The sequence below is a fragment of the Heloderma suspectum genome, chromosome 3 (assembly GCF_057233095.1).
Source record: "Heloderma suspectum isolate Gila_16-S chromosome 3, 16-S_ref, whole genome shotgun sequence".
Lineage (NCBI taxonomy): Eukaryota > Metazoa > Chordata > Lepidosauria > Squamata > Helodermatidae > Heloderma > Heloderma suspectum.
In genome coordinates, this window is record NC_139460.1 from 246438208 (window position 1) to 246463599 (window position 25392).

The 25392-nt window shown below is 43.7% G+C and overlaps 1 protein-coding gene across 3 annotated transcripts in view; it reads left to right on the forward strand.

Annotated features, from left to right (window-relative positions):
* Window positions 1-25392, forward strand: part of HSPA12A (heat shock protein family A (Hsp70) member 12A) — a 92333-nt gene that overhangs the window by 39953 nt on the left and 26988 nt on the right. For all 3 annotated transcript variants that reach the window (XM_084841963.1, XM_084841964.1, XM_084841966.1), the window contains exon 6: window positions 7785-7901. In XM_084841963.1, the coding sequence (XP_084698089.1) occupies window positions 7785-7901 (117 nt within the window). The remainder of the gene's footprint in view (window positions 1-7784; window positions 7902-25392) is intronic.

The window sequence follows — 25392 nt, forward strand, 5'->3', positions numbered from 1 at the left end:
AGCAGGGGCAGCTGGTACCTTCAAAATGAGGGAGACCTACATGTCCCATCCCTACTGCCAAGCCACTCCCACCATACCCTCCCAGCCAAAGCTCCTCCTACCTGTCCAGCTCTACCCAGAGGAGCCTCCCCCTGTCAGTCATGGTAGCTTGATGGAACCTGGATGTTCAGAGGCAGTATACCTCTGAAGACCAGCTGCTGGGGACAAACTACAGGGGACCACTGTTGTCATCACACCTTGTTTGTAAGGTTTCTGGAGGCATCTGGCTGACTACCATTAAAAAAACAACAGCTCACAAACTGAGTATAAGGCAGAGATGGGATCAGAGCGCCAAACACCAATCCCCCAAAATAATTTCCTCTCCCTCAAATTATCTCTCCTGTCCCCATGTTTGCTGCTGTACCATATTGTGCCTTGCTGCTAAGAACATAAGACTGAGACAGACCATTGGTCCATCTGGCCCAGTACAGTAGTATTGACGCTGAGTGTCAAGAGTGCCCTAGCTGTCTCTGTAAGTCCCCTCCAATAGCCAACTCATGACACAGACAAAAGGGATTCTTTCCGAGGCGTTATTCCATTACAACTTAATGACTCTTTCAGATGCTAATCACCAGCGACTAAGCAAGGAAATGCACTGGGGTAGTTAGCAGAGTAGCCTAAGCTCCGGGTAAGGCAGTTGGTCCCCATTTGAAGGGGAAGAGCAGGAAAACTCTGAACGTATGGGCTATGGAGAGGTCCTCCCTCTTACCTGGGGATACTCGGGACGCGACCGTTGTTTGAGCGCCAAGCGGGCAGAGAGCCGCCTCTTGGTGCCCTCCATCAGGCGCCGCTCCCTCCGTCTCCGCCGAGCGTCCAGCAAGATCCCATCCCCCGCTCTCTTACTGCTAGGGTCACTATCTCTCTCAGGAATGCAGGCAGGAGGAATCTCTCCCTGCCGCTGTGCCTGTGAGAGATGAGCGAGCTCCTCTCTCACGGGTGGTTGGTCCTCCTCAGAATCAGAACTACTCCGGGGCTCTATGGGCTCAGTATCCACCCTGACACCGGCGATCGAACCTGGGACCTTCTATATGCAAAGCATGTGCTCTGCCACTGAGCCATGCTCCACCCCTCTCTCCTGGCCCAAGATTTCTCCTCTTTGCAGAAACAAAAGAATAAACAAATTCAGGCAGCCTCACAAACCAGTACTGTACACTTCAGTTCTTAAAAAATAAAATCTGCTTAATTAACTGGAGGAATTTACTGCTACAAGAAGTGGTGATGGACACTGCTATAGTTAAATTCATGTAGGATAGATGTAGTAGAAACTATTAGCTTTAATAGCTCAATATTCAGAGGCAGTACACTTCTGGATACTAGATTATGCTGGGGATAAACAGGGAAAGGACATCACCTTCATGCCCTGCTTCCAGAGGTATCTGATCGCCCAGATTCCTCCCCCTCCCCAGTTCATTTTCCTTCTAGATTGTCCTCAATTAGTCATTCCCTATGCCAGAAACAGTTCTCCCCTTGAGTCATCTCCCACATAGCAGCCCAGTTCTACTTGCCATGTTCTTTAGACTAGATCCCCCTCGATCTGGCTCAGGAGGACTCAGAGGTTTCATCCAGTAATCCATTATCTGCTACTGTGGGACCTTCCAGGCTAGAGGATGTGGCTTTACCAGATTCCTCAGACTCAAGGGGCACCCCTGTGAAGCACTCCTCACCACCTCCATGCTGTAGGAGCCAGTGGCTGCAGAATAGGACAGTGGTCCTTTAAGAAGTAGACTCTTCCTCAGAGGGGGCGGAGTATTAGCAGGTCCAGACCTGCCAACCTTCAGAAGGCCTCTGCATGTTGCTGAGACAACTGCTCTTTGTTTCAGACAGTGATCCGTCCAGGGTCCTGACAGAGCCTTGCCTTGCCTGTTGGGAACTTGCAACCTGTCCTTGCCTCATCAGATAGGACTTTGCAGTGCTAGACTTGATCCAGCCTTTCCAGGCAGTACCACTCCCACAACTCAGTCTCCCCTGGGAGCCCTAGGGCAGGACACCGTTGTTCTGCTCTCTGTGCTCTGCCTCCAGCTGGGAGAACAAAAGTGTGGAATTTAAAATGAGCAGCAGCTGTTCAATCAGCAGCCACCCACCAGTGCCTTGAGAGCCAGCCTGCCTCCACTATTCTGCGATTATGTCACAATGCGGGCACCTAGCTCATGCTGCTCCAAGCCAGCCTGTAGAAAGCAGAAAGGAGCAAACCCTGTGATTCCAGTTTGATATTTCTATGGTAGCTGAAACTTGGAGCCTCAGAAACAACTCCATCATTTTTTAAAAGACTAAAAAGTGCACCAGTCATATGCATGTATCTTCAAGCAATTTTTCCCTTTGCTAAAATGATAGGATGGGCCTACCTTTAGGCAGAGTGAGACAGTTGTCTCAGGCAACTGATTTTGGATGACTTGAAAGGGCAGCAGTTGGGGTGGGGGATATTTAATTCATTGTTATTGTATTTCTGCTGCCCGGGATGGGGAAATGCACTTGTGGAATTTTCTGCCTCAAACACCAAAATAATTTGACTGGCTTTGGGTACTATGCACCTTGACTCAGTGTGTGCACGTGTGTGCGGGGGTGCCATTTGTTGCTCCGCTTCAAGCAGAATGTCCCACACTGGCTGTGGTAGTGTGTTGTGAGCACTGGTGTTCAGTGCCTCACTGAGCGGGATATCCCAGTGTTGGAGAGCCAGCTCTGTATCACAGTAGATGAGTTTGCCTCAGTGGCTCAGTTTATGCAGACAAAGGCTCCAATAATCAGATTGTTAGAAAGTTGATCTACTTTCCTTTATTTATTTATTTTGCTTTGGAAAGGTTTTATTTATCCTCTGTCATTATTTCTTTTTTGGCACTACAATGAAATAGAAAGAAAGGAACAACACCAGCCAATGTGCGCTTTAGCTCAGGGGCAAAGTACACACTTTGTAAGTAAAATATCTCAGGTTCAATTCCTGGTATCTTCATTTCAAATAAATTAATGTTATTGTTTATGCCAAAACAACCAGCACAGTATACAGTTATGAACATACACAGAAATTTTGACAACAGTTACCAATGCAAACTGAGTCCACTCTGTTAGATATTGGCTTGTGTTGACCATTCAGCAGAAACTCAGTTTTATAACAGATAGCTCCCTTGGCAGTCCTGTCTGGGTAAGGGAGCTTCCTGGAGCTTGTATAAAATCAAGAACAAAATAATACGTTATGGAGAAGGTTGTCCACCACATTGGTCACATTTGTACACAGTGATAAGCCAGGGTTCTGGAGAATCCTGGTTCATCATTTACAAGCAGCACGCTCGGGCCTGCTGCCCACTCATTTTCACTTGGCAAGCAGGAGTGACTAAACAAACCACCCAGAATAACAAACCGTGGCTTATAACTCTGGCTTGTTTGGGGGAAGTCAAGCCAGAGTTCCCAGTTCAGACATAACAGTAAGCAAACCACAGATGGAGGGTCTGTGGTTTGTTTGGCCACTCCCACTTCCAGGAGGAGCCAAACAGGAGCAATTGGGCAACGCGCACCAGCACAGTGCTTGATCAGGACAAGCCAGGGTTCCCTGGAATCCTGGTTTATCGTGATGTGTGAACTGGGCCATTGGCTCCAGAAATGCAGATTTTTGTTTCATAAGCACGACTCTCATACCAACCTTCGATATCTATACTTTGCGTTGTTTGAAAAAGAAGGGGAGTGAGTGACTCCTTTAACTTACAAGTGCTCTATAGTCAGTTTCCAACGTGAGACTGTACAGCAGGCCACTCAGTAAATATCTGTTACAAGTAAGTACAGCCCTGTTTTCTTTTTCTGAATATATTTTTATTTATTTTCTTTTTATAAATGAAATAATACCAAAATTACCAACAACCTGATCAATACTTCAATTTCCCAACAGTACAATGTTCTGATGAGGACACCACAATAACAAAGAGAGGAAAAAGAGAAAAAGGGGGAAAGGGAGGAGAAAAGGAAGTGACGAAAAAAAGAAGAAAATTTCCCTCCCCCTCTCCCTCCCCCTTAAAAAATTAAGTTTGAACTCCAACCCCCGGCCTCCAATGCCATTCTATTTTAAAAATTGTATCTATAACCTTAACAATCTTACAGTTTAATAAACAACCTTACATTTCTATATCGTATCATCAATCTTCTATCAAGGAAACAGGTCTACAATTCATTCCTAAAAGCCTATATTATTAGTAATAATAATAATAATAATAATTAATAATAAAATGTATATATAATATTATATAATAAAAAACTTAATATAAACCTTCAACCATCAGTAATAAATTTTATACTAGATATATTATATATTTTAAAATAAAAAATATAAAGAAAAGCAAAAAAAAAAAGATAAAAGAGAATAAACCAATATAAATATAATCATTTATCTTCTGAATTAGCCTGAGTCATATAGACTAAACACAAACAGTTAACCAAGCTTGTTTAAAGATTCCAGCTCATGGGGTTGTAACAGAATTCTCACGCATTTTTACGTTAAGCCAAGCCTCCACCATTTCATGATTTAGGAACTTCTTCATCTGACCTTCAGACACAGTACAAAGTATAGCAGGATATTTTAAGTAATATTGTAAGTTCATTTGTTTTGCCATATTCTTTGCATTGATAAATTGCCTTCTTTTATTCGCCACCTCTTTGATGTAGTCTGGGAATAACATAACTTTATCTTGTTTCCAGGAAAGGCTTCCAGCCTCCCTTGCCAAGCGCAGAATATAATTCTTCGTGGAGACTTTTGCAAATTGAACTATGATGGTGTAATCAGTCCCTTTAGCATTTGGCACAGGAAATGCCTGCTCAATATCAAGTAAATAATCAGATGAAGTAGGGAGTATCTCATGCAAAAGTTTATCCACAAAAATAGGCAATTTTACATCATTAGCCAGATTTTTAATCCCAATAATCCATACATTGGATCTTTTCGTGAAGGCCTCCAGTTGAGAGATTCTATCAGAGATATTTTTAAAACAAATTTGTGATGTGGTTTCATTTCCTGCCAGTCGGTTTTCAAGCTCGTTAATTTTTGTCTCCATTTTTTGCCGTGATGCATTAATTAAATCTACAGCTTCTTGCAGGGCGGTGATGGAATTTTGGATTAAATCCAGCCTTTTGACTTGCTCCATAAATTGCGAAGATCAAGTCTTTATCAGCATAAATAATTCCCCTATATCTTCTGTCTTCAGCACTTTTGACACAGAGGATGTGGGAGGAGTAGATGCCAGCTCCTTTCTTCTCCTTGGCAGAGACATGTTTCTCTCAGACAGATCTTACAGGTCCTCAGATGTTCTCAAATATTGTTAATGTTTCTTAAATCATCCCTCAGAGGTTGTTGATATTTCTTAAAGCATATATTATTATGGGACATATCAGCCCTGTTTCCTCCGATAAAATAGGAGTCTCAGTACAGCTTTTTGCGTTGGAAAAGCTCTGGGGAGATAATCCTGGAATCCAGGCCCCCCCCCCCATCGCGTGGGAGTTACCTTTCTCCAAGATGTTGTCCAGAGCTGTTGCCTTGCCCCCTGCTTTCCATTCCAGGGGGGAAATGAAAAGGTTTTTCAACCTTTTAAAGAGCTGTTTGAGAAAGCTCCCATGGAGACCTGTGGGAAGCTACCAGAGCAACATCGGTCCCAACTGCAGTGCAGCCCTGTTTTCTCAGCTTTGAGATTGCCAACCAGATTGAAGCCACTGCATAGTTAAAGGATCTAAAGTTGCAAGGTTGTAAAGGCATTTGCCTGAGGTCAAACACATTACATCAAGCACATGTTTTAAAGTGCATGTTTACAAGTGCTCCCGCTCTTTCTCTCACAGAGAATCTGCCTCCCTCAATCCAGATCTGGAACCATGGGGAAAGTGGGGAATACTTTTCTCCCCATACTCTTTACCCATTGAAAATCACCTCCTGGTGCTGCCTTTTACCTCCACAGGTGCTATTTCTGTCTGGGGCCAAATAGCAGGGTTGAAGGGCAATTTTCAGTGGGAAAATGGCATGGGAAGAAAAGGATTAACTCCAGCTCTCCTGACACTATGTTCCTGGTCAAGATCAGGGCTCCCCAGGGCTGCTTTTTGTGAAAGAAAGGGAGTGGCAGTTGTAAGCCTGTGCTTTAAAGCACATCTCCAGTATAACGTGTACTTTGACCCTGAGGCTTTGGAGAGCCAATAAGACTAGATCGGTGGTACTCAGTTTGATGGACAATTGCTTTGACTTTGTATAATGCAGTTCCTTATATCTGCTTCTAACCCCTTACATTTTCAAAATACTCTTTGGATGGTTAAAGAAGAGGAGTTGACTTTATGCCTGTCTTTTAAAAAGCTGGAACCATACACAGTGCTGGAAAGGGTTAGGAACAAAGGCGCACATTGAAAGGAACTAGAGAACAGTGACAGTTATATGCTGAAGCACTTCTTCACTAGGCAGCAAACCAAGAGAACTGACAGTGAGCATCTCTACACCAGCCTAAAATCCCACATTTAAAACGGGGCTTTCTGCTTCTGTTTTAAATGCAGGATCACGATGGACTCCCTTTACACACGCTTCCTTCCCCCGTCTTTCTCCCTCCTTTTCCCCCTTATCGGAGTCGTCCATATGTTTCATTATACAGCTGCTAGATGGTGCTGTAGTCTAGCTCCTCTTATGGCGGGTTTTCCTTTTTCACGGAGGGAACTCAAGCGGAACTCAGACACTGTAATTTGATACCTCATTATCTCTGATCTTTTAAGAAATGGAATAAAGGTCATTTAGTGCAGGAGACGCCCTGGAGGTTAACGACGTCATCTAAGGGGCCCACAAACATCTGTGAGTAACCACTCAATAGCAGTATAAAAGCTCCATGTGAAGAAACCCAGTGTGTTTGAACCAAAAATAAATAGGTATAGGAACATTATTTTCTGTGTAAGGTGATCGGCCTCAAAATAGCTACTTCTTGATAAGAAGCTATTTGTTCTCATCCAGGAGTTTAAAATTTTATTATGGCAATCAAGCCTGCTGGTTAAGTACATATAGATTTTATTTTATTTTTTACATTCTGAAGGAGCATATTGTAAACCTTTTTGGATTCTATCCCTCTTGGACAAAGAAGAGAAAAAAGATCCATAAGGTCATTGTATTTGGGATCATTCCTGAACTATGTTACAAATACCACTGATTCTAGAAATTGAACACAGGTTCTTAAAGAAAACACTGAAATACTATTCATTATATACTGGGAACAGTTTTTTTCCCCCCAAGCAGCAAACTCAAATGTTTTCAGGGTTTCCTGCAGGGAAAGGAGTAAGCAATCAAGACAAAAGTTTCAAAGTGTGATTTTATAATGGAAACATACACAGCAGCCATTTAAAATAAGTAAAGTGTGGTAGAATATGGTATTTATACAGCAAATATTTTTCAGCAAGATTAATGCTTAGAAAAGTTAATTTAGAGCAGTCTACTACCACCTTACTTCAAAGATGCATATAAAATATGCTGTTATGTTTGCCAGATCTTGGGCTCCTTTCTGGAGAAAAACTTGCCTTGCCTGATCACACATTTTCCTATAGGCATCCTTGACAAGGTGTAACTGAAACCTTGGCTTTGACATTCTATGCATTCTTAAGATGTCAGTCAGTTATTTAAACAGCCTGATGTAGACATAACATTAAAAAAACATGGAAAGTGCCAGTTATTTTCACAGGAGCCACTAGAGAACAGCATCACTTTTAGAAACAGCTGCTGTCAATTCTGCATCTCACCACTTCTTTGCTTTCATTTACTCCAGGAGCTGAGTGATCAGGCAGGTTCAGATTTTGAAAACTCTGAGGTACGATGGGTCATCACAGTGCCAGCTATCTGGAAACAACCTGCAAAGCAGTTTATGAGGCAAGCTGCATACAAGGTAAGATTAGTATTGTGGGTGGCCTGGAGCCAAAGAAGAGGAGGAGACATTAAAGCCTCCTAATTGTGCAAGCTCAGCTAGCACCTTGTTTAATTTTTTTTTTAAAAAATCACAAAAAGGTTACGATCAACCACTGCCAGTCTAACTTCCTTTGGTATTTAGGGTACCTCAGTTTCTTCTATGAAAATATTGGCTTAAAAATAACTGCATGTAGCACAACAGAGTTTCATAGGAGAAACTGAGGCACGTGAATTGGTAGATGCCAAGGGCTTCAATCCATTGGAACATTAATATATTAAAAATAGGTTTATTGTTAGAGAATCAGCTCACGTGGAATTCAAAACATAGAAAAAAGAAGATATTTCTAAAATGTTTTCTACTCTTGAGAGATAGGGCACTTACTTGCTTAAGTTGCAGAATTCCAGGAATTCCAGGAATTAAAGTCAGTTTCCAAGCCATATTCAGGGTCTGGGAGGCAGGCAGCTTTCCACATGTTGTCCAGAACAGAATGAAACAGGAACTTTTATCCCATAGCAGTGGACTCCACCCGAAAGCTAAATCAGTTAGAATCCCTAGGCATTAAGGTCCTTCCCTTTAAGGGTATCCATCCTTCTCCTTGGGACCTGAAGCTTGGGACATGAAGAAGTACAAGACTGCAATAGGTAGTGAGTATGAAAAACCAGTTTGGAGATGAGCTAAACCAGGGATGGGGAACTTCTGGCCCATGGGCCTAATCCAGCCTGTAGAGGTTCCCCATCTGGTCCGCAGAGCCTCTTTGGATTCCTTCAGGGGACAGAATCCAAGGAGGAATTCCCACTGTTATCTCCAATCTGAGATTGGAGATAACTGCAAGGATGTGGGCAGTGCGGGATTCAGTTAGACAGATGGCATCATATGCCATTGTCAGGGCACCTGATGAGCATTCACACTGAAATTCCATGGGGCCTGCAAGCAGACAATAAACACAAAGCACTTCCTGGAAAGGCCTGGTCAGGATAAAAGGCGTAAGAGGTCCTTTGCTATGTCACACATTTTACTTCGGGCTGGTTAGTTTGCAAGCCTTACTGACTCCCCAAATTGGAGTTTTGTCCTTTTTAAAATGGAACCAAGTTGTGTCAAGCTGGCCAATGTAAGCCTAGTTCATAACAAGTATGCTGGAAAAAGACAGAATGTACAAGATCACCTCTGCTCTTGTACAACTCCCATTCATGTTGGGAGAGGTAAGTGTTTATATGATAGTAGCATTCTGTATGGTGAAAAAAACCATAGAAAGTGCTTCACTTTATGTTCTGGATCAAGCCATAACCTGGCCATTGAGAGTTAAACCTTATTGTTTAACTCTCATGTATCCCCTGATGGCCAGGCTCAGAAGACACGCTGCAACCCCATCAGGGGTGGCAGATTCAAATGGTGCCCGGCATGCACCACAGCTCACTGTGGGTTAAATAACCCACGGTGAGCCTGGGGTGTCACGCAAACTGGCTTATTTTCTACACAAATTGTCAAATTCTGAAAGCACAGGACATAATTTTGAAGTCAAGCTAAAGCCTCAACATTACTTGTGCAAAGGCACAAAGTGTGTAGAAAGGGGTTCTGGAGCTGTTCCTGTGCCCCTGCCAATACACTGATGTTCCCACCCTCGTGGATGTCTGAAGTGGGGACGTGCGTGTGCATAAGCCTCCACACATGTAGGCTTCCCCGAAACCTGGATCCTTGTGTGACCAGGGTTCCAGGATGTGGGGAAGCCTATTAGTGCAGAGGTTTATGTGTGGATGCTTCCTTGCCTCAAACACCCATGTTAACACAGGGACAGTGGGCGCAAGGCCGGGGGAGTTATGCATAGTCAGCTGGGGGCAGAGCAGCAGCCCCTTTCTACATGCTTTGCCCCTTCATGCAAGGAACACATTAAGGGGTTTAAATGAGTCATATTTGCCGACGTTTGCTTCCATTATCCCCCTTTATTCCAGTGGGGAGTATTCTCAATAGGAACTGAGATGATGGACATTATGGGAGGCATTGAAGGTAATATAAGGGCAGAAGGAAATTATTGTGTCGTCTTAGAGAACTGCGTGAAAGGTAGAATGGCTGCTCACTGACAGCTGGAAAGTCCACATGCGTTATCTTTTGGTTTCTGAACCCAGAGTAAGCACTATCCAATTCTCAGTCTTTTCTGTAGAACCATAAGGGCTGTTAAGCATTGCTTTTAAAAAAAGAAGAGGAAACAAAAGAACGGACACATGTGCCAGCAGATTCTGCACCAGACAGATGGGACCGTGCTGTGTGGAGACATCACAGCCGTGTGAATTCCTAGAGTCCTTCCTTACACATACAGTCTCAGTAAGAATATGTTGATCCTGGCAAGGAAGAAATGAAAAGGAGGGCATGATGGGGGCAGGGGAGAGACCACGTTGGATACATTAAGCATATAGTTACGTTACAGATTAGCCCTGTGCAGCCACGCAGCCTGCTCACAGAAGGCTGAAAGCAGGGAAGGGACGGGGCAGTCACGCAAGGTCCCCCCTCCACTCTGTCCCTGACCTTCCGGTGTTGAGGAGGATGGTCTGAAGGAGGATTCTATTCATGATGGCAAGAACACAAGTAGAAGCTTCTGTGTGGTCAAGAATGTTGCTTTTTCTGAAGTCCTTTCAGATCTTGCCCCTCAACACAGGAAGGTTTAGGACTGGAACAGGGATGTTGGGGGTCGGGCTTGTGTGCATGCCCATCTCTCCCCCCCCACACACACACACACACTTTTAGGCTTCATGCGAGCAGGCTGAATGCCTGCCTACACCTGGTGCCTGTTTTCTTTATTTAGATTTCTATAGCACCCATCAACATAGCTGATCTTTCAGCGACTTTATCTGCACAATGCCCTTGCAGTTCTGACTAATCTGCCTGTAACATAGGGCCAAACTAAAAGCTGCACAGCAAATATGTGTAGCAGTCTCCCGATGCTTTTTTATTTTAATGAAAAGCAGCCAGGGGAGGCCACCAGTTTGAGTAGAAGATGGTATGGGGGGGAGGGGGCTTACTTAACCTTTTCCCCAGTGGCCAATTTTCTCCTCAATATTGACCCCCTGCCAAGCTGCTTTTCCACCTGTGGTGGTTGCAGGGGGTGGGGATATTAGTAAACATAGGTTTTCCCCCTGTGGGTGGAAAATTACCCTCAATTTTTGAGTGGAAAAATGGCCAGGGAAAATGGCAGAGCAGCCCCTTTCCCTTGCAGCCTCCCACAATGTCTTTTCGTTTAAAAGAAAAATCTCCTGCAGACTGTTACACACCTGCCTTCCGATGTTTAGTTTGGCCCTGATGGAATGTTAAACTGGATATGCAGCACTGTTATCGGCACAGTCCCTGCGTGTCTTGTGGGAGTCTAGTGCATTGAAGCAGCCTGTCTGTTGCCAGACTGCCCTTAGTCACCATGGAAAAGCCAGAGCTGATGATGTGCAGTTGTAGTTATTACCTGAAAAGAGTGTAGGAATTTATTTATTTTTTTAAAAAGAGAAACTGAATAATTCTAGAGGATCCAGATAGGGCCCATGAATGATCCTCGGGTACCAGTGTATACACCACTGTTCACACACTGGGATTTCCTTTCCTGTTCTGTGATAGGGGAATATTTTGTACATCCAACACTCAGTTCCCATGTGCCCACGGAGTATTTCTATCTAAAAGAATGAAATGGGAAGGTCTGCATGCACAATAATCTGTATCATAGCCAGTTTGTTTCCATTATTGATTTGTACTTCATATAGTCTCATCACTCACCTGGGCCCTATTTCAAGATGTAAATAAATGGCAAGAGTATGGTGTGGAAGGAGGAGAGGGGAGGTAATGCCCACTTCATTTTTTTTGAGAAGCACATGTCAACTCTCCTACTTTCTGATCACCATCTTCCTCAGTATTTACTAAATTCGAAGTAAACTGATGATCCCTTGTTGGGTCCCATTGTGCATCACATGTGATTTATAAAAATGTCCATGTTGCATCTCCGACCTCTTATTTTTGCCTCGTTCGTGTCTTTGCCATGTTTAGATGTGTATGTCTTTATTCCCCCACTTAGGATATCACATATTTGATTTTTGTAGCTAGCAAGAATGACATAACTCACTGGCAGTGACTATGCTGTGCATGTTTTCTAAATGTTTGTTTGGGTATCACGAGTTAACCCCTAACATGTTGTTTAGAGCCACCCTAGTCCCTTTTAAATATCTTGTACCTGTCTCTAATGTTGAGCAACATTTTTTTCAACAGTCTATATTGTGGGATTGCTAATGCTAGTGCCAGAAGCAAATCACTTAGAGGTTTCTGATGGAAGGACACGGTTGTAGGTAAAGCGGAAACATTAGAGACTCGTGTATTATCTCTGTCCATTGTCGCTTGCTTGCTGTTTGTGTGCATGTATACTTCTGGAATAGAAACTAATAGTGTAAGGGAAAGGTAGAAAAATGTTCTCTCAACATTTCCCATCTGTAGCGCCATGGAATGCTGTCGAGTACTGTCTGCATCTGTGGTGGATTCTTGTGTGTGTCGTCTGTAATTGTGTGTTTATCAACCAGATTGATAAATAGTGAGGAATACTAAAGCTTTTAGTTGAGAACTTACATCAGCTCAGAGGAATCATGGGGAAGGGACAAAAGGATGAAAGCACTGGTAGTTGAAACTCACAATTGTCGTATTGTGTCTCACTGTAAGCTGTCTTTTGTACTTCTTTGAGCAAAAAGGGGGAGCAAAAATGGAGGGGGGAATAAAATAAGAAATGCTGATATTGGGCAGATAGCAATAAACAAAGGAAGTCAATGTTGTGGACTAGTAAATGGTATTCCAATAAGATCTGAACCCTAAGGACAAATGTAGACTATAGGTCAAACAGAACTCTCCCAAGTATATTAACTGTACAATCCTATACATGAATATGTCAGGAGTGGCCTTGCTGCCTTCTGAAATCCTCAAGTAGCCAGAATCAACACGCAGAGACAATAGGGCTCTTTTCCAAGGCTTTATTTCCATTCAACCTAATGATGCTTACAGATGCTAATTGCATGAGCCTAATGAGGGAAACTTAAGAGAGCTGCCTACCAGAGGTTTCTAGCCTTAGTGAATTAGTTGATCTCCGTTTGGAGGGCAGAGGCAGGAAACCTCTGAATTTAAGGGATAGGAGGCGAAAGTCCATCCCTTTCCCATGAGGCATCGGGGTGCAGCTATTGACGTCACGCCAAGCGGGCTGAGCGCCTCCTCTCAGCGCCCTCCATCTCCCGCTTGTCCCTTCGCCGGCACCTAGCGTTCCGAAGCTCCAATTGTCCCTCCCCCTGCCTGCCAGGGTCGCTACCACTCTCATGAATGTGAGCAGGGAGGGAATCTCCCTCTGGCAGCCCCTCTGAACAGCGCACGGGTTCCTCTCCCACAGTTTCTATCTCTTGCTCAGAATCAGAACTGCTCTGGGGCTCTATGGGCTCCGATCCAACCCTGACATCATACTCTGAACTAAGAGCCATTGGGTTCAATGATGCTTACTCCCAAGTAAGTGTGTGCAGGCTAATAATTTTACTCATAGTACTATTATTATGTATTAGAATAAGCAGACTTGAGAGAAACGCTCATCTCATGACAGACGAATGTCTTTGACAAGTGACAGAAGGTGCAACTAGAAGTAAAGAAGTTTCTTTTATGATGCTTTAAGATATAGGGCAGTATCCAATGCTGGCAGTCTGCCAGGTCTAAACACATTATGCTAGTGCAGGGGTGCAGAACCTCCAGCCCAAGGGCCAAATCCATCCCTCTGGGGCTTCCAGCCAGGCCCTCTGAGGGTCATCAAAAGCCTACACCCCTTTCTCTTGGCCCCATCCTCTTTCTTCCAGCCATGAATCATTTGGTGCTTTCCTAGCTTCTGTGCAGTTTTATCTGCATTCTATAAGGTGGAAATGCTTCTCCTAAGTCTTAGTTACTGGCAGTAAGAGCTTTAAGCTAAAATATGCTTGTACTTCGAGGGTGGGGTGGCTTTTTGCCTTTGGACCCACCCACCACTTGAATATGGCCCCTGAGACCTTCACCCAAATGGAATTCGGCTCTCAGGTTGAAAGACTTTCCGTACCCCTGTGCTAGCAGGAATGGCCTCCGCTGACTTGTCCCATTCCGGAAGTGGTTGTTTTGTGTTGTTTCCAGTTGCACCAGCAAGCATTAAATTTCCCATTGCACTATCATCCCTGCTAGCACAGCGGCAGTATTGGATACTGCCCATTAGCTTCTCTTCATGGCAAAAGCATCTGTCATGGCAAGCAACAATGACACTTGTTAATTGGGGCGGCAGGGGATTTAATTCTGTTAGGGCATAATCCTATGCATGTTTAAACAGAAAAAAGTCCTATAACTCCCAGCATTCCCCAGCCAGCATGGGGAATGCTGGGAGTTGTAGGACCTTTTCTATCTAAACATGAATAGGATCACACATTTAATTTAGTAGGAATATCATGGTGTTTTGCTATCAAGGAGATTTTTGTTTGTAGGCCTAGAAATAGCAGTATGGCACAATCCCATGTCAGCGATTTTACCACTGGTGTCTTCCATGTAGTTAAATATAACAGTAGCTTTCACACTTTCCAAAGTGATAATGCTGTACAGTCAGCATTATGTTTGATTTGCATAGCTGTGACTGCTGGCATCACTAAAGCATTTAAAAGAAAAGAAAGGAAGGGTAAAGAACTGTTCACCTGAAATTGCATAATAGTACAGTAAAGAAAAAATATGGATATACTTGAGAAATGTTGACTAATCTACATTTCTCATGAGAAATTCTATCATCATCATTTTGCATTGCTTGCATTCATCTTTTCTCCCTGAAGACGGCCCTCCTCATGGGTCTTCTTGTAATAAAACATTGGACACCATGGGAATTGGTCTGTATTTTGCTGACTTTAAGGCTGACCTCTAGCTGTGAGAGGTTTTTTAAATGAAACAAACCTACTAACAAATTCTTTTCAATTATAAAACTATGGGTGGTCCCTGCAATCCTGTCCCTGTACTGTAAGTGGGTACAGGATTGCAGCCTTAATATTCTCAGTAGGAAAAGGATCTATTCTGCTTGACTTCTTTTTTTGGCAAAGACATTCTTTCAGCTCACATTTCACTCCAAATTCTTCAACCACAGCATGTGCACCGGCTGGAATTTCTGTCACATGTCATTGGAAATCATAATATTGCACAAGGGCCTAGGGTGTTGAAAGAATATTTCTTGAAGTGCTGAATGGAGGAAGTTCAATCATGTTAGCCCAGATACAGTCAAGGCAGATCATAAATCATAAGGACAAGGTTACCTGAAAGATCATCTCCCCCGATATAGACACGTTAGACCACTGTGATCTTCAGCAGAGGCCTTGCTGTCTGTGCCGCACCCTGCAGAGTCCCATCTGGCAGCATCATGGCCAGATGTGTAATGAGGTATTGTTTTGTAATACGTTGTGAACCACTTTGGTATTTTTAAAATGGGAAGTAGTATATAAATATTTTAAAATAATAAATAAATCTGATGGATATCTTCTACAGACTTCAGAACGCTAGCTAGTTGATCAGTTCTTAAACTATATTTCTCTATTTAGCCATAATATTTTGATTTTCAGGCCCAGTTCAGATGTAACAACTCCAGTCCAACAAACAATGATTTATTGGACTGGGCTGTATGTCCACATTGGACTGAGCGATGTGCCTGCATGCTCATAGGAAACTGCCTTATACTGAGTCATACAATTGTTCTGTCTAGCTGAGTACTGTCTGCACTGACTTGCAGTGGCTCTCCAGGGTTTCAGGCAGGAATTTTGCAGCCCTACCTGGACATACCAAGCATTGAACCTTCTGCACACAAAGCAGATGCTCTACCACTGAGCTACTTCCTTACAAACCAGGATATTACACTACACTTTGATCCTGGTTTGATGTAGCAGTTGGTATGGCTTGCTCAAACTGCAGTTTCCTGTTTCGGATGTCACAGGAAACTCGGGTTTCTACACAGCAGGAAATATTGAATTAAGGCATAAGTGAGTGGGGAAAAGGAAGCATGTGGGCACACATCCCATTCCCCACCCAGTCAATCATCGTTTGTTGGACTGGAATTGTTGCATCTGAATTGGACCTCAGACTCTCACTTGCAAACAAGTTCCATTGAACTCCGTAGCACTGTACTAAGAGCCACAAGTCATTCCATTTAGGGCTGTATTAATAAAGGCTCAAAAGTTCATTAAATCATGATGCAGTTAGAAGAGTAATGGGCAATAGATATATGCACAGCACATGTACACATATGCACAAGAGCAATCTTTCTAAAAGCAGAAACCAGAAGTTTTGTTTTGTTTTAATTCTCTGGAGGTGCATTCTTCGGTTCCCTTAATGTGGACTAGCTGCATCTATGCAACTACTTAAACTAATTTTAAACTAGTTTAACTGTCATGGTTCTCCCTAAGGAGCTCAGAAGGCCCTTAGGGAGAATTCTTTGTTAAGACATCTTGAGCCTTCTCACAGAACTGCCACTTTCATATTTCCATGGTGGCGGGTAGGATGGGGAGAGCTGTGGAAGGTAAAAGTGCTTCAGATGTGCAGTGTTGATAGGTAGTGGTTGTGATTACTTGCAGCCAAGGCTAGGAAGTGAGTTGCTTTGAAGACATTATAGTAAGTTGGGACCCTCCCCCCTCCAAGCCAGGCAGTTCTTTCTGGAATGAACAGGGCATGCTATAGTGGGCAGAATTCTGTGTCTTTGGTAATGGGAAGACATACATAAGAACATAAGAAGAGCCATTAGGGATGTACGAAAGTCACTTACCTTTTCGCAGGGGTGCTTTGCGGTGGGGGGAAGGCGCTTCGCTGCTCCCCCCGAAGTTCAGGCGAGGGGGGGGGAGCCGTCCCGCCTCGCCCGGCCGAAATTCAGGCTGGGGGGGAGGCTTCCCGCCTCGCCCGGCCGAAATTCAGGCTGGGGGGGAGGCTTCCCGCCTCGCCCGGCCAAAATTCAGGCCAGGGAGAAGCGCACCGTCTCCCCGGCCGCGAAAGTGTAAAAAAAGCAAACAAACCCCGTGATAGGCTACGTAATGATTAACGTAGCCTATCACGGCTAGATCTCCAAAGTCAGCCATGATAGGCTACGTAAATCGTTACGTAGCCTATCACGGGTGACTTTGGGGGGGGGGGAAAAAGCGCGTACGCAAATGGCAGCAGCCTATGGGCACCGCCATTTGCGTTCCTTATTTGGTCCCGGTAGTCTACGTAAAGATTTATGTAGACTACACCGTAGTCTACGTAAATCTTTACGTAGACTACCGGGACCAAATAAGGAATGCAAATGGCGGCGCCCCATGGGGGCCACCATTTGCGTACGTGCTTTTTTTTTTCCAAAGTCAGCCGTGATAGGCTATGTAATGATTAACGTAGCCTATCACGGCTGACTTTGGAGATCTAGCCGTGATAGGCTACGTTAATTGTTACGTAGCCTATCACGGGGTTGTTGTGGTTTTTTTTACTTCAGCTGTAATAGCGGCGGCGGCAGCCAGTCGAAAGACTGGCTGCCGCCCCCGCCGAAAGCCCGCCGAACCGCCGCCGGGACCCGCCGCCAGGAGGGACATTCGACTACGGTAAGTCCCATCCCGGGGGGGGGGGGTGGCGGAGAATTTCAGCGCCGATTTCGGGGGGCCGAATGCGTTGGCACTCAGCCCCCCGAAGATTCGGGGAGAAATTCTCCGCCATGCCTAATGAGCCATGCAGGATCAGAGCAGGGGTCCATCTAGTCCAGCATTCTGTTCACACCGTGGCCACCTAGCTGTCAACCAGGAAACCACAAGCAGGACACAAGTGCAACAGCACCCTCTCACCCATGTTCCCCAGCAACTGGTGTACATAAGCTTACTGCCTCTGGTACTGGAGGTAGCACATAGTCATCCAGACTAGTAGCCATTGATAGACTTCTTCTCCAGGTATTGTGTGTTTGAGAAAAAATAGAAGATGAAAAACCCCATTTTTCTATGTATAAGCAGAGATAGCGTACTAAAAGCAAAACAATAAAAAAGGGCATCAGACAGAGCCAGTCTGGTGTAGTGGTTAGAATTCTGGACCAGGACTGGGAGACCTGGGTTGACATTCCCATTCAACCATGTTAGTTCACTGGGTTACACTGGGCCAGCCACTTTCTCTTAACCCCACATCTTCCTCACAAGGTTGTTGTGACAATAAAAATGGGCAGGGGAAGCAGGTATACCAGCTTGAGCTCCTTGGATGAAAAGCAGGAATATAAACAAACAACTAACGCAATAGAATCTATAGAGTGAAATTGTTGACTTAGTACATTTATGAGATTTATTTATATGAACCCTTGGTAACAAAATACCCCTCTCCCCCCAGGGTTTGTTATTTTTAACTTTTAAAGATGAATATCTGATACAATTCTTAGTAATTTCCACAGGTCTGCCATTCGGGCATCACTGTTGAGAAGGAGCGAGTGCTTAAATATGTATTTATTCATCATGCATATGATCTGCCCTTTACTCTTCAGTGTATAGAGGACAGGAAACACAAAACAATAGAGACAGCATGGACAGTGTCATTTCCTGTACACTGAAGTTATAATTAGTAAGAGGACTAAACAAACCCATGGGCAACATGCCCAAAGGTATGTATATGTCGTTAGCAGATTATAGACCACGTTGGAAGAGGTTTTCCAGTTTGCCAGGCATTCTTATTTATGTGCAGAGTACAAACCTTTTAACCAAGTCCTATATTCCCCCTCCCTTTGGACTATAGACTTGATCCTTAAACTGCCACTTGCTTCTGATGCGTCCAGTGCATAGCAGCTTCCAATGTGTCTGGTGCATAGCAGCTACTTTTCCCCTTCTGTCCCGTGGCAGCTTCTTTTTTTGTGAATGTCATTAGGAAGGTTTGCAATAGTGAACAAAACTGCATCTTCTGCTAAAGAAGCGGGGGGGTAAACATAAATTTGCTTTCATTGTTACATCGTAAATCCTGGCAGACAATCCATCTCAGCTGACCAATTCAGAAGGCTTTCTGTTTAAAGTTTAATTTTTGCAAAATTTAAATGTTCATTATCTGATAGATTTAGCAACATACCTGTAGAATCCTGTACTAGCTATATGGATTGTCAAACACTATGTCTCATTAAATGAGAGATCCTCCTTCCCTCCCTTCTCTCACACCTCCACAGCCCGAGTACTTTCATCCCGTAATCTGCCAGTACTCCAGTAAAAACATTCCATATTCCTTGACAAGATATGGGAAAATTCTGTAGCTAGAACTATGTTTATAATTCCCATAGTTCACATAAAGATCGTTGCGCATGCCACTTCTTAGCAATGAAAGGTTTCAGGGGTTCCAACACTTGTGTTGTTTCTCCAGAAGACAGTTACTGGAGACTTATGGTATTTCTGTGGCATAAGATTTATTTACACATATATTCAGGCATAAAGTGAGGGTCCACAGAATTAACAGGCCCAATAGATTCCTTTTCCCCATCCGATTTCTAGGGGTACCTGTAGGGATGCTGAAGAAATTCGAGATGGATTAAAATGAGCTCAGATTTCTAAGAATCTGACCTGTGGAATCTGCTGCAGAGTGCCCCCCTCAGGCTGCATGAGTCCATGGACTTTGGGATGATTCTTTTACTTTCCTGAAATTTATGCATACAAATCCGTAAAAAAAATACGCAAGGTTCTGCTGAGGAAATGCTGAATGGAATGGGGGACAATACACTAAATGTTACACACAGAGGTAAATTATATAAATACTTACACAAATATTTACGTAATTATTTGCGTAGTTTTCTGCATGACAAAAAAAATATTCGCATCTGTCTGTGGGCGGATGATGGAACAAAAGACACCTGAGAATCGGTGAAACATAGACGGAATGGATTTTACACAGTCCGTACATCCCTAGGTACCTGTAGTGCCATAGGATTTCCTGCAGAGGACAAAGTCAGCTCTCTGCTTCCTTTCCAGTCTCAGTTCCAGCACAGATATTCATCCTTAAAATATAAAAATAAAAGACCTGTGCCTTCATAGGCCATCCTAGTTGCCATTGAAGCACATCACGAGAACCTTATCAGGTGTCCTTTGTCAGGTCTTAAGTGGTATTGCCCCCATCTCCACTGAGGGCTCTACCTACAGAAATGGTCCAGTCAAGACTTACAGGGCAGGTTCCCACGATCATGGAGGTAAATTATACCTCCCTGCCTATATATACCTTCTTGCACATGCCAGTCGCTATCCTCCTCATTAGCATAATTACGCTTGCGAGCACAAGTTGTTGTAATGTCCAAACCTGCCGAGGGTGAGTGGCTGGGGTGGTTTACAAACCTCCCTGAAACCCTAGACAAGCCATGGATTTCAGGGTGGTTTGTAAACCACCCTAGCCACCCACCCTCACTGGGTTCAGATGTCACAGCAATCCATGCTCAGTGAGAGTAAGTATGCTAGTTAGGCGGCTCGCCACTGGCATGCGGGGGGAGGGAAAATAAGCCACCATGGTTTATTTTCCCTCCATGATTGTGCGAACAAGTCACAGAGCCAGAAGGGATCCTGAATCTGATGTCAGAGGTACTGGGCTGGAAGGGATCCCTGAAAGGTCATTTAGACTATCCCCAAACTCATCACAATATATCCTGGAAGCTGGCTTCTGCTTGCAGTTGTAGCTCTCCTTTTTGAAGAAATGGGAATGTTTCGATGTAGAATTCCTAGTAGATTTCTTCGGATATCTGATCTAGTGCTTTAAATTAGTAGAAATTTAGAAAGCATTTTAGAGGGTGGCTAACGTATTTGATCCCCTTCATGGATCACTGCCTTGTTGTGGCGAAGGGGCTTGCATAACTCAGTGAAGCCATAAGCTATGCCATGCAGGGCCACCCAAGACGGACAGGTCATGGCGGAGAGTTCTGACAAAATGTGGTCCACTGGAGAAGGAAATGGCAACCCACTCCAGTATTCTTGCCAAGAAAACCCCATGGGATGTATCACAAGGCTAAAAGATATGATGACGGAAGATGAGACCCTCAGGTCAGAAGGTGTCCAATATACTACTGGGGAAGAGCAGAGGGAATTTCCAAGTAGCGCCAGAAAGAGTGAAGCGGCTGGGCCAAAGCCGAAAGGACACTCAGCTGTGGATGTGTCTGGTGGTGAAAAGAAAGTCTGATGCTGTAAAGAACAGTATTGTTTAGGAACCTGGAATGTAAGATCAATGAATCAAGGTAAGCTGGAGGTGGTCAAACATGAGATGGCAAGATTGAACATCGACATCTTGGGAATCTGCAAACTAAAATGGACAGGCATGAGCGAATTTAATTCAGGTGACCATTATATCTACTACTGTGGGCAAGAATCCCTGAGAAGAAATAGCACTCCTAGTCAACAAAAGGGTGGGAAAAGCAGTACTGGGGTACAATCTCAAAAATGATAGAATGATCTCAGTACGAATCCAAGGCAAACCATTCAACTTCACAGTAATTCAAGTCTATGCCCCAACCACTGAGGCCAAAGAAGCTGAGGTTGATCGGTTCTATGAAGACCTACAACACCTTCTAGAACTAACACCAAAAAAAGACGTCCTCTTCATCATAGGGGATTGGAATGCTAAAGTAGGAAGTCAAGAAATCACCGGGATAACAGGCAAGCATGGCCTTGGTGTACAAAATGAAGCAGGACAAAGGCTAATAAGAGTTTTGCCAAGAGAACACACTGATCATAGCAAACACTCTTCCCCAACAGCACAAGAGGTGACTCTACACATGGACATCACCAGATGGTCAATATCGAAATCAGATTGATGATGTCCTTTGCAGCCAAAGATGGAGAAGCTCCATACAGTCAGTAAAAACAAGACCTGGAGCTGACTGTGGCTCAGATCATGAGCTGCTTCTTGCAAAATTTCGGCTTAAATTGAAGAACGTAGGGGAAACCACTAAACCATTCAGGTATGACTTAATCATTTCCTTTATGAATATACAATGGAGGTGAGGAATAGATTTAAGGGATTAGACCTGATAGACAGCGTGCCTGAGGAACTATGGACGGAGGTCCGTAACATTGTTCAGGAGGCAGCAACGAAATCCATCCCAAAGAAAAAGAAATGCAAGAAAGCCAAGTGGCTGTCTGATGAGGCTTTACAAGTAGCTGAGGAAAGAAGGGAAGTGAAAAGGAAGGGACAAAGGGGAAGATATATCCAACTGAATGCAGAGTTCCAGAGAATAGCAAGGAGAGACAAGAAGGCCTTCTTAAATGAACAATGCAAAGAAATCGAGGAAAACAACAGAATGGGAAAGACTAGAGATCTCTTCAAGAAAATCGGAGATCTCAAGAGAACATTTTGTGCAAAGACGGGCAAGATAAAGGACAAAGAAGGCAGGGACCTAACAGAAGCAGATGAGATTAAGAAGAGGTGGAAAGAATACACAGAAGAACTATACAGGAAAGATCTGAATGTCCCTGATAGCCATGATAGTGCGGTCACTGAACTTGAGCCGGACATCCTCGAGAGTGAAGTCAAGTGGGCCTTAGGAAGCATTAAAACAAAGCTAGCGGAGATGACAGTCTTCCAGCTGAGCTATTTAAAATCCTAAAAGATGATGCTGTTAAAGTGCTGCACTCAATATGCCAACAAATTTGGAACACTGAACAGTGGCCACAAGAGTGGAAAAGGTCAGTTTACATTCCAATTCCAAAGAAGGGCAATGCCAAAGAGTGTTCAAACTAGTGTACAATTGCTCTCATTTCACATGCCAGCAAGGTTATGCTCAAAATCCTACAAGCTAGGCTTCAGCACTATGTGAACCGAGAACTACCGGAAGTACAAGCTGGGTTTAGAAGAGGCAGAGGAACTAGAGATCAAATCGCCAACATTCACTGGATCATGGAGAAAGCAAGAGAATTCCAGAAAAATGTCTATTTCTGCTTCATTGACTACGCTAAAGCCTTTGATTGTGTGGATCACAACAAACTGTGGCAAATTCTTAAAGAGATGGGAGTACCAGACCACCTTACCTGTCTCCTGAGAAACCTGTACGAGGGTCAAAAAGCAACAGTAAGAACCGGACATGGAACAACCGATTGGTTCAAAATTGGGAAAGGAGTATGACAAGGCTGTATATTGTTGCCCTGCTTATTTAACTTATATGCAGAGTACATCATGAGAAACGCCGGGTTGGATGAATCACAGGCTGGAATTAAGACTGCCGAGAAAATTATCAACAACCTCAGATACGCAGATGATACCACCCTAATGGCAGAAAGCGAAGAGGATCTAAAGAGCCTCTTGTTGAGGGTGAAAGAGGAGAGTGCAAAAGCAGGTTTGAAACTCAACATTAAAAAAACGAAGATCATGGCATCTGGCCCCATCACTTCCTAGCATATAGAAGGGGAAGAAATGGAAGCAGTGACAGATTTTATTTTCTTGGGCTCTAAGATCACCGCAGACGGTGAATGTAGCCATGAAATTAAAAGATGTTTGCTCCTTGGGAGGAAAGCTATGGCAAACCTAGACAGCATAGTAAGAAGCAGAGACATCACCTTGCCGACAAAGATTCATATAATCAGAGCTATGGTTTTCCCAGTAGCAACGTATGGCTGTGAGAGCTGGACTATAAGGAAGGCTGAGTGCCGAAGAATTGATGCCTTCGAACTGTGGTGCTGGAGAAGACTCTTACGAGTGCCCTGGACTGCAAGGAGGTCAAATCAGTCCATACTAAAGGAAATCAACCCTGAGTGCTCATTGGAAGGACAGATACTGAAGCTGAAATATTTTGGCCACCTAATGCGAAGAGAAAACTCCCTGGAAAAGACCCTGATGCTGGGAAAGACTGAAGGCAAAAGGAGAAGGGGACGGCAGAGGATGAGATGGCTAGATAGCATCACCGATGCAGGGAATATGAATTTGAGCCCACTCCGGGAGAGAGCGGAGGACAGGAAGGCCTGGCGTGCTATGGTCCATGGGGTCACGAAGAGTTGGACACGACTTAACAACTGAACAACAACAGCAACAGCAACAACAAAATGTATTTGATATTTTCAACAGGCATATTATGTTTGTTATCAGTTCATTGCTAATTCCTACGTTTGCGGTAGAAAGATGGAAAGATCCTTTGGAACAAAGGCAAGTGGTGATTTAGAGCTACAATCCCTCATGACTGTACTTCATTTTCCGCTTGCAGAATATCAAAAGCAACAGGAATTAGACACATTAGCAGTATTAGGGGAAATGGACTTAATTATCACTTGCTGGTAGAGACAGATTGTTGTCAGCGAATGGATTGGTGTTATTATGGCATGTTCTTTTGGATGTGATTCTTCTGGTGATACTTTCACTTATGAATTCTCTTTTCTACAGAAACACTAATGTTTGTTATGAAGCTATAATGTGGTATGAGATTGCATTTTGAAGGCTTAATTAATTAAGGAAGCTTAATTGATCTTGGTGTTAAAATGCATGGCACAAGAAACGTGTGCTAACAAATTTCAATTTACACCTGCTAATTGAAGCAGTTAGGTTTGCACAAATATATGGTTCTGCCACGCTAATGGAATACACGCCAGTCCTGCATTTGTATATGTCGCAAAGCTAACTGCTAATAGCTTAGATACTCAAGTGGAGAAGGACCGGCTGTTGCTCTTTGTAAATGACCAGGAACATTTTAGAGCATTCTTGCAAAAAAGATGAACTCAGAAACTGAAAGGCTTATACAGACTAAATGAGCTATCAAATGTTAGCGCTGTCTATAAAAGCTGTGTTTGATTGCGCCTCTGCACTTCATGGAATAAAATATAATTTATCACTGATTATGCCGTTAGTACTATGGCTTCATCTATCGCGCCAGTACGTGTGTTGGGTTTGTTTGTCTTTACGGCAGCTGTGGTTTGGAAGAAACGAAAGCCACATTGCTGCAGTGGAAGAACAGAGTTTATGCTGGGCAGAGCAATGTCTCTTTCCTGCTTAGACAACCTGTCGGTGTCTAAGTCTACTGATGTCAACTGTAAGAGACTTTTTCAAAGGATTTGTATTTCCAGAGTAAAAACATAATGGGCCAAAATGTTGTAAATGGTGAATGCTGTTGTCCAAACAGGCCCAGCATCAAATGGAGAGGCTGCTGGTACACAGAAAAAGCCCAGTCTACCTGTTTTTTGGTCTGGCATGCCTGGCATAGAGCACCACCTGACCTCACACCCTGCTTGTAAGCATCATAAATCCTAGAAGTGCAGTGGTGCAGCAGTCTCTGGGCTTTTGTATTAATACAATAGTGGTCAGGTTCCTGCACTGAGCACAAAAGGACAGTTGCCGCTTGAGGGCTTGCCGTCATGCGATCATGATTTATTGATACCGAGGATGAATTTTCACACCTACTTTGTCAGAAAAAAATGTTTCCATTTTGTGATTTCCCTTTGCCTCTCTCCTATGAAGGCTCCCAGGAGATTTTATCTTCCATGCCATTCCGAAACTACTTTCAAAACCAATGCTTCTTTGATGA